The sequence below is a fragment of the Microchirus variegatus genome, assembly GCF_963457635.1.
Source record: "Microchirus variegatus genome assembly, chromosome: 4".
In the NCBI taxonomy this organism is placed as follows: Eukaryota; Metazoa; Chordata; class Actinopteri; order Pleuronectiformes; family Soleidae; genus Microchirus; species Microchirus variegatus.
Genome location: NC_139805.1, coordinates 8403733 through 8413728, shown reverse-complemented (window position 1 = coordinate 8413728; position 9996 = coordinate 8403733). Strand labels below are relative to the sequence as shown.

The 9996-nt window shown below is 43.0% G+C and overlaps 1 protein-coding gene across 1 annotated transcript in view; it reads left to right on the top strand.

The window, feature by feature from the left end:
* The window catches only part of ivns1abpa (influenza virus NS1A binding protein a), a 10944-nt gene extending 1524 nt beyond the window's left edge, over positions 1-9420 (top strand). The window contains exons 2-15 of the mRNA XM_083887879.1: positions 1861-2143; positions 2352-2485; positions 2676-2845; positions 2959-3034; positions 3125-3298; positions 4676-4801; positions 6241-6351; positions 6868-7009; positions 7149-7373; positions 7495-7616; positions 7751-7877; positions 7969-8100; positions 8197-8370; positions 9026-9420. Of these exons, the coding sequence (XP_083744005.1) occupies positions 2375-2485; positions 2676-2845; positions 2959-3034; positions 3125-3298; positions 4676-4801; positions 6241-6351; positions 6868-7009; positions 7149-7373; positions 7495-7616; positions 7751-7877; positions 7969-8100; positions 8197-8370; positions 9026-9288 (1953 nt within the window). The 5' untranslated portion in view covers positions 1861-2143; positions 2352-2374 and the 3' untranslated portion in view covers positions 9289-9420. The remainder of the gene's footprint in view (positions 1-1860; positions 2144-2351; positions 2486-2675; positions 2846-2958; positions 3035-3124; positions 3299-4675; positions 4802-6240; positions 6352-6867; positions 7010-7148; positions 7374-7494; positions 7617-7750; positions 7878-7968; positions 8101-8196; positions 8371-9025) is intronic.
* The last annotated feature ends 576 nt before the right edge of the window (positions 9421-9996 follow it).

Sequence of the window (9996 nt, the reverse complement as noted above, 5' to 3'; positions counted from 1 at the left end):
TTTGTTTCAGCAGTTTTAAAGTGCTTTGTAAATACAAGTTGGGTTGGATTGGATTGGAGTTGGATTAACCTGTTCAGCTAGTTGCTTGAAACATTTGTGGCTATGGGAAGTTTGTTCTGAAATGTAATAGCTTGGGCCAAAAGAAATAACTGTTGCGGCTGTAGTGTGACAATGCCGCAACATTGTCACACTGTGCTGTGTGACAATGTCTTGTACTATATTTTGGCAGCTGAAAATGGATATCAGAGAGCTATTATTTCAACACAAAAGGGCCTTTTATATTGATTGACCTTGGGTTTTTGGGTAAGGTCTTGGATATCTGTCTTGTAAAGCACTTGCCGCATGATTATTTTTACAACATGCGAAAAAGTGGACTTGATTTCTGCTTCAGTCTTTGTGTCTGTCTGTCTGGTTAGCTTAAGCTTTGTAATGCACATGGTCATGAAACAGAAGACGCTCTGCCGAGGCTGTCCAGTTTCTCTCAGAGTCCGTATACTCCCTTGTCTTTGAGGAAAGCAAGTGTTTTTTTTTTTGTTTTGTTTTTTATCTGAATCCATATTACTGTCGGGATCACCATCTAATAATTTCTTCATTTGGCCACAACCTACATGTGCAGAAAACATTAAAATTAAAATTAGAGGATTGAATTTGTTGAAATATGCCTGAGTAGAAGATTACAAGATGCCTCCTTTTGAGTAGAAGCTTGTAATTATTAGTTCCAAGGCTTTCAGGCAGCCCCATCTTTGAATTCTTCCAGTGATTCACACTTTGGAGTCATGAAAACAGACAGAAGCTGGAGTGAGAAGTACATTTCACATGCTGCAGTTGGTTATATCACATTTTATATCAACTGGAAGCACACACAAGCGTGGTACTTGTCTGGGCTCCCAAAGAAAGCCTTGTCACGTAGTAATTGGATACAATTTCAGACCGGGGCAGCTGCTGTGGTCGGTCTCCTCCTCTCTCCCAATCTGAGATAGTAAAGTTGGAAATGCAGTGTAATTTGTGTACTGAGCTTGAAATTGCAGACAGAGTTGTGGTGACATTAATTATAATTTGTACAAGTAAGGCTTGGTTGGATCATGTTAAAAACTTAAAATGTCATGGCTAGACTAGATTATGCTTTTTGTGGGTATTTTATGGTACACGAAGTACCAAGGATGGCCAACCAGAATTTATTATGCTGTCATGGAGTTGCATAAGACTAACACAGTAGCCAATTGACTGGCAGTGGAAATGTTGTCACAAGTTGCTCTCTCCTGCGTTATCCTTTTAGGTCAGTGCTTGAATGAAAGGCATCCAAATGGTGGAGCCAGCCAAAGGAACTTGTCATATAACGTGGGGTTGGTCAGGCTGTGCTTGAGAGCACATGGAGCCACAGCTGAGGGCATGCTAAGGATTTAACGGTCTTGTTTGGCCTGATTTAACAGCAGGTGTGAATTTAAGTAAGGTTTTTTTTCAAGGAAGGAGGTTCAAAGGCATGAACTGTTGTATTGCTTCTGTTGAAATAAATTGCATGATTCCAATGTTCTTCCAAACTGAATGAGGATTGTTTGATTGGATGAAGTCAAATGTATCCTGAATCAGATGTTCTCCAAATTTGTACGCACATGAGGAATATTGAAACATTGTGCATGTTTGGAAAATGTTGAGCTTGTGAAAAGGACACTGAGAACGTGGAAGAGGAGGGAGGGCTGAGTTCTCATCTGCCATTACTTGCACAAGGTTGACTTGATATATATAACACATGGTACTGACTCATGCTAGCATTGCTTGACTGCCAAGAACAGGCAGCATCTACTTTAAAATGAGCTTTTTGCTGTTTTTCCATCTAAAAGTGCCTTTGCTTTTTTTCCCTAGGTTATAATGTATGACCAACACAGAATAAGTACAACTCTATAGCCAACGGGATCCCGAGGACTTGATTACAGTCGCTTCAAGCCTGATAGTTTGTCCGTGCGGCTGCTCCTCCTCTCCTGACCAGGTCCGTGTCGTCATCTGGCATTTCTTCTGACAGTTTCCCGTCCCTCTCAACGGCTAAGTAGACTTTGTTTCCCTGGGATCTCAGTCTGCTTTGCCTACCTTTAATTCCTGTTCTACTCTCAGCAGTGGGGCTTCCTGGATTTGCATTATTCTCGATTAGGTAAGGCGGTGACTAATGCATAGTACAGATTATAATGCACAATTCACATCATAGACATCTAATCCTAATCCTCCACTGGTCACCAATTAATAAAGCCAGCTATTACAGTGTTTGCACAGCTAAAAGCATGTTGCTAAGAATACAGAAAATGAGCATGCTGGGTCATTGCTGTATGTATCATACATATTTTTCAACTATTTCCCTTCAGGCAAACTACTAAAATTCACCAAGATGATTCCAAATGGTTATTTGACTTTTGAGGATGAAAGTTTCCTGGATTCCACCGTGGCCAAAATGAACGCTCTGAGAAAGAGTGGTCAGTTCTGTGATGTTAGACTGCAGGTAAATGGATTCCACACTGTTCAATTCAAAGAGTGGTGGTACAAATGTTAGAAATGAATGCTGAAGTGTTTCTATTATAGAGGTTTATGATTGTTTGACTGTCTTTCTTTTAGAACCCAGATACTTTCTGTCTTTCTTTCGCCATCTTGAATGACACATTTTAAATGTTCGTCTTTGTCTCTCTCCACAGGTGTGTGGTCATGAGCTGATGGCACACCGTGCTGTTCTGGCTTGCTGCAGTCCCTACCTGTTTGAGATCTTTAATAGTGACATTGAGTCTCATGGAGTCTCGCATGTCACTTTTGAGGACTTGGACCCAGAGGCTGTGGAGATCTTGCTCAACTATGCCTACACTGCCAAGTGAGGAGCACCTTTGGCCCTCAACCTTTTCACCTCTTAACTCATTATTGTGAAACTCTCAACCTTCTAAAATGATTAACAACCGCTTCTTCTTTCCTCTTCTTTGTTGTCAGACTAAAGGCAGATGAAGAGCTGGTCAAGGAAGTTTATTCAGCAGCCAGGAGGTTCAAGATGGAGAGAGTCAAACAGGTTTGTAGTTATTTGTGTGCCACTGATGAAATCTGGGACTTGAATTCTTAAAATGAAATTTACTCCCAACATTTTCCACTCACTTCTCAGATTTGTGGCGACTACCTGTTGTCTAAAATGGATTCCCAGGGTGCCATCTCGTTTCGTAACTTTGCCAGCTCCATGGGAGATGCCAGAGTTGTGGCCAAGGTGGACGCCTTCATCCAAGACCATCTACTGGAAGTGTCTGAACAGGAGGATTTCCTTAGACTACCCCGACTCAAGGTACTTGCTTACATTTGCACCGATAAAGGATGTATAGATATGTGTATTTGTACTGTTCTGAATTAGGGCTGCAACTAACGATCATTTTTGTTGTCGACTAATCTATCGATTATTTTTTCGATTAGTTGACTAATCACGATTTTCTTTGTTAGCACCTATTTTGGACTTGGACTTTGACCACAACATTTATCACAGTTAAATACCTGAAACAAATTATCAGAGATTTCTCAGAGATTTCTTAGAGCTTAAATATCGATGCATTGACGTAGTGCTACCATGGAATGACAGTTGCGCTTCAAATAGATTGCATTTAACATGTCGCTGGTTTATTTTCAGTGAAATGTTCCCAAACTTTGGGAACTTTGGGTCGGAATTTTTGAGACTCTTCGTCTGTTTCCGCCATAATTTGTGCGTTCTTCTTCTCTGCTTCCTTGTGGGGTGTAAACAGCGAGTAATACTGCCCCCAGCACCTCCTGTAGCTAGTTCTGGATAGCACGAGTGCGTGATTGCTTGCGCTGCAGTTACAGATGAGCATGAAGCGGCCGGTGTGTGATTTACAACAATAACATGACGCGTTGACGCTTACATCGTCAAATTTTGTAGTCGACATAACCGATTACGTTGACTAATCGTTGCAGCCCTATTCTGAATGCATTTACCCACCAACAATGTTTGGCTGAATCAAATGTCCCATGCTGAATGGAAAGACACAGAGCACTTATGCAATAATATATTAAAGAAAACTGTACGGCTATTTTAATAGTCAGCGTAAGGCTATATTGCAATCAGCTGCTGGCAGTTTTTTTACTAGCCTCTCTTAACTCAAGTCAGCCATGATGGTCTTGGGTTGAATATCACATACTAGATTAGACTTTCTATTTTTACCTGTCTGACTTAGAAAATGAGCTTAAAATACTGATGTGCTTTTCTTAGATTTTCCTTCCACTAAAACCAGCGGAGCATGTGTGTACAGTATAGTAAGACCTAGTGTTGGCGGGTTACATTGTGTAGACTTTGTTCAACGTAAGAACTAAATCAGGCACTTTGCTTATTGGTTGAGGCTTGACAGGTCAGCACTGTGTCTCTTCATCCAGTAATTAATCCATTAATTTAATGTATGCCTTCAATTTTGCACCAGGCACTGAATGGTGTGTACATTAGTTGATTTCAAAGCAATACTTGGGTCTTATCAGAGTTGTAGTGTGACATTTTATAATGCTTTTAAGGCCCAGGTTAAATGATAATCTTCTGATTAAATAAAAACATGTTTTCTCGTAAGCATTGGAAGCTGCGGTGTTGGTTCTCTTAGTTATGCATCAATGTATTCCTGCTGTGCATGACTCTAAACTCTTGTTTCATCCCCTTGTGTGTTTACAGTTAGAAGTAATGCTAGAAGACAACCTGACTCTGCCCAGCAATGGCAAGCTTTACTCAAAGGTGCTCAGTTGGGTTCAGCGTAGCATTTGGGAGAACGGAGACCAACTGGAACGCCTGATGGAGGAGGTCAGTACCAGGAAATGCATCTTAACTGGGATTTTCCTCCATTCCTAACTTGCCCCTTCCCTTCTCTGGCTCCTCCTGTTTTTGACGTTAAGAAGTCATTAAGGGGGATGAAATATAAATAGCATGCCTTTGTCATGCTGCTCTGTCAGGATTGTTCTTTTTCCCTCTGATGTGTTGAAGTTTTTGCAGTAAGAAACTCTGTACCCCTGACCCATACTACAAATTAGAGGTGAGCCGAAAAATAGCTACTGTTTGCTATTGTTTTTTTTTTTGTTGTCCACTGTTCTCTTTTGGTATGCGGTTGGTTTTTACATACAACCTTATCTCAGTATTACAGTGCTCCTCTCCTTTGAAACACAAAAGCACAGGTTTGACCCTTGATTCTGCTGTCTCACTGCCACTTTGCTATCTGAACAGGTGCGTGTTTGTTGCTCCAGCACTAACAGGCCTTCCTCCCCATTGATTTTTATCTCTCCTGTAGGTTTATTTGCAGCAGCAGGAGACCAGACTGAGGAGCCAGGACTGAGCCACGAGGGTAATGAGTCAGAGAAAAGAGAGGGAGGGGAGGAACACTACTGCCTCTCTTTGCAGCCAACATTGTGCTCCCATCTGTCCATGTCACACATACAGATGTATCTCATTTCTGCATTTCAAAGAAAACATTACAAAACTCTTGCAAACTATTCATCTAATTGAATGTCCATTCGCTGCACTTAACAGTACATGCTTACTCAAGCCTGTCTATCCACTAGTATGTTCAAGAACCACTCAAATTATGCATTAGAAAACAACACTACCCATAATCATAGTGATTTGTTTGGTGGAAATTTTTATATTTCTCCAAACGTCTCACATTTAATTTGTTCTTTCTAAAATGTAGCCTCAATACATCAAGTGAATCACTTAATAAGATAATTTGTAGCTTTTATTTCTTGTGGGATGAGATATATACGGGGTAATATTCAAGCATTAGCTTGATTGTTTTACTACAGCACAACTGTCTTTAGTCATCTGGATTTGACTGCCCATTGTGGCAATCATCACAATGACCAACTTCTTCAGCTCGAGGACCGGTTTCCAAGCAGCAGAGGTGGACAGAGGGCAGTGTGCAGCCCCCCCTCTTCATTCTTCACAGAAGATTTTTCCAGTTGCAGCCTTTCTTCAACAGCTCCCTCCCTCTTTTTTAGATGCAAATTTAAAGGGGAGCCACTGTCGGATGTCTTCTTGACCTCAAACACTTAACCCACTTAATGCAGTGGCAAATGGAGCGTATGTCTTTTTTCAAGGATGCTTTGCATTTGAGAGACTGAAGATCCAGGAGACTCCCACACCCCTTCCCCCACCCCTCACACTACTCCTCCTTCCCCTCTCTATTGAGGCTATCAGTGTGTTGCCATGGAGACAGCCACATAGGTGTGTTGTTCCTGTTTGTCTTTCAGGTGCAAATGCTGTACTACTCACCTGACCATAAGCTGGTGGATGGAGGGCTGGTGATTGAGGGGCACAGTGAGGTGTTTGGTAGCGAGGAGGACCACCTTCAGTTTGTGCAGGTACTCAACAGCAGCTTATGCCTGGCTTCTCTGTAATGAAGTCTTTACCATATTTTGCTTGGCAAGTGTGTAGCTCTACTGATTAGCTTGTGCCTTGCCAAGCATAAAAATGACTATGCATTCTGGGCCTGGCGAGTTGAAGATATGGCTCATTTATGACCACATTAAAAACTGTCAGATGCCTGCTGTTGAGTGTATGTTTAAACCACATTTTGATTTAAATAAGCTCAAATCAGGTGCGTGTGGGCAGTGAAAGTTTTTTACCCTCCACAGCATTTTTGACTTAACTGTGTGTGTTAGTGTTAGTTCTGGTCTGAGGTTGTAGTTTGCAGTGCTGGGTTTGTTGGCTTCAGGTGGCTAGAGATTTCAGTACAAACGCATTGTAGGTTCTTTATATTGCGTCAACATTAGGATCAGCTGGATCAAGTGTTGGGTTGGTTGTGATTCAAGTGGTGTTGGCCACGGGTGGGCCTGTGGTGCAAGCTTGGCTTCTGTAGCTGCACTGTGCTCTTGCAGAAGAAACCCGTACGAGAGAACACCCAGAGACAGATGAGCTGCAGCTCCTCAGGAAGCCTGTCGCCCACCAACCAAGCAGCAAATGCCCCAAAACACAACGCCAGGAGAGAGTGGAAGTACATCGCCTCAGAGAAGACCACAAGTAAGAGTTTATGAGTCTCATAGATAACTTCAAGGATAGATGAAATGCTCTTTTTTTTTCCAATTTAAACATTTCATTCTTCTCTCTCAAAACCTTTGTCTCTTGAGTGACCGTTAACAATCTTGAATCTTTCTTCCAGACAACACCTATCTGTGTCTGGCTGTGCTGGAAGGTGTGCTGTGTGTGATCTTCTTGCACAGCCGCAGCACCCCTCAGACCTCTCCCTCTGCCACCCCCTGCCTGATGAAGAGCCTCAGCTTCGAGGCCCAGCCTGAGGAGCTGGAGGAGCAGCCGCTATCTCCCATGCACTATGCTCGCTCAGGCCTGGGCACCGCAGCCCTGAATGGAAGACTCATCGCGGCAGGTTGGTACTATAGCATGTGATTCATCTAAACTGATAGGCTAACAATGTCTGAGCAGGAGCTTTTCTCTTGCTGAACTTTTTGCATCTTTCCTAATCTTGGTGCATCTGTCTGATGTTGCAGGAGGCTACAACAGAGAGGAGTGTCTGAGGACTGTGGAGTGTTATGACCCCAAAGAGGATCGCTGGACCTTCATGGCTCCCATGCGGACTCCAAGGGCTCGATTCCAGATGGCCATACTCATGGTACAGCTTGCATTAATCTTCACCACATACATTTATTAACTCTTAAGTGATGTTTTTTTAGTAATGGTCTTATAATACTCACTGTATTCAAATAAGTGTCCGGGTGTTGATGCATTGTCCAAAATGCCTCACAGGGTCAGCTGTATGTTATTGGAGGATCAAATGGGCAATCTGATGAGCTGAGCTGCGGAGAGACGTACGACCCACATGCTGACGAGTGGGCTCAAATGCCAGAACTGCGGACCAACCGCTGCAATGCAGGTCGGCCTCTCCTGCCACAAATTCATCGACTTGTACTTAACTGAGGTTTCCTCTTTTCATTACTAAGACACCGTTGTCTTCTTTGTTAAAGGTGTGTGCTCCTTGAACAACAAACTCTATGTTGTGGGAGGGTCGGACCCCTGCGGGCAGAAGGGCCTGAAGAACTGTGATGCATTTGACCCCGTCACCAAAACCTGGTCCAACTGTGCCTCCCTTAACATCAGTATGTGTCCACATAGTCCCACACGCACACAGAACTCTACCTGGTGTCGTTGAGTATTCGTGTATTCATGTATTCATCAACAAAACTTGTTTTCAGGGAGGCACCAGGCAGCAGTGTGTGACTTGGACGGCTTCATGTATGTCATCGGTGGGGCAGAGTCGTGGAACTGCTTGAACACTGTGGAACGCTACAACCCAGAGAACAACACCTGGACCCTGGTTGCCCCCATGAATGTGGCACGCAGGGGAGCCGGCGTTGCCGTCCATGCAGGTGAGATTAGAAACTAGTTAATATCCAAGTTGGAAAATGGACCAACAGGAGGTTTTTTGTTCTACAATTGAAGGTTTTTGGGATCCTCCAACTGTTACATCATCAGATCAGTTTTTTATCTCTGCTCAGCAGCCATGCACCGTTAAATTGGACCTCAGTCCTTGTCCCAGTATACAAGCACTAGCAGGGAAGGGAGTAAAGTCTGTCCACGTCTGTTATGTAAAGATTTGCCCCCTTTAAGCTCATTAGTATTGGATGGTCTCCGGTTTAGCTGGTGGCTAGTTGTTAGCATCTTGAGTGCTATTTTCAGTCTTCCTACCTTCCATGAGCATCATCTCTCTCTTGTTGGTCCAAAAAAATGTAGTGGCCTGGAGTTTGCCATCATTTTTTAGTGGTTTTATTCTTCTGTTTATGATTTTCTTTTATTATTTCCGGGTCAAAACCCAGCTGTGGTTAATGCTGAGAGCACCCAGACCACTTTGAGTTGGTATGAACGCATAAATGCAGTAATGATTTGACTCAAACCAAAATTATCTGGGTGTGTTAGTCTGACTTTTGAGAAATTTGCATCTGTACAATTGGACTGGTTTATTTATTAGTTAATTTGATCAGTTGGTTTAGTGTTGTGTCATAACAAATTCTCCACTCTCCTCAGGCAAACTGTTTGTCATCGGCGGCTTCGACGGCTCTCACGCGCTCCGCTGCGTGGAGATGTACGACCCCGCCCGCAACGAGTGGAAGATGTTGGGCAGCATGACGTCTTCACGCAGCAATGCGGGCGTGGCCATGCTGGGCGAGACCATCTACGCGGTGGGCGGCTTCGACGGAAACGAGTTCCTCAACACGGTGGAAGTGTACAACCCCGAGACCAACGAGTGGAACGACTGCGCCAAGACCCTGTCTCCTCTTTCCGACTGAATCAACGACGGATGACGACGGAGGGAGGAGGGAGGGAGAGAAGGGGTTGGAGAGTTTCACAGTGCTTCACCTTTTCCCCAAACTAACAGGCTTAGTGACGTAATCGTGTTTCGTGATGTTCTGTGTGTATGAGTGGATATGTGTGGGTGGGGATGGGGGACATAGGGGCGAGGGTTCTTCAGTGAAGACCTTTCAGTGAGAGGGGAGGGAGGGAGGGTTGTTGCCCAGAGCAACATGACGCCTTTTCATATTGCATACCATTTTCTTTACTTTTTTGTGCTGTACATATTTGTTCTTCCTCATTTTTTTGTCATATGCCAACATTTAATACACATTTAATTTAGTGCTTTTCTTTTTCTCTAAGAGTTGAAAGGGTTGTCACATTTTATCAAAGGGTTTCAGAAAACGATCTCCTCTTTGGAAGGTCGTAGTTTAGTGTAGTGGTGATTTGACCATGATGAAAGTTGAGTTTATTTAACAAGATTTCTGTTTTGGAAATAAAGATTTTGCTCACACAGTTTTCAAAAGTCAGTGGTTTTGAAGCCTTACAGAGTGAGAGTTGTTGAAACACCTGTCATGGCTTTTTTGTGTCATTTCAAATCGAGCTGGATTGCTTTTCTGAATCTTAAATAACAATGGCCTTTTTTATATTTTTTTATACACTGCTAATTTACCAATAAAATAAAAGTAGTAGCAAACAGCTTAATT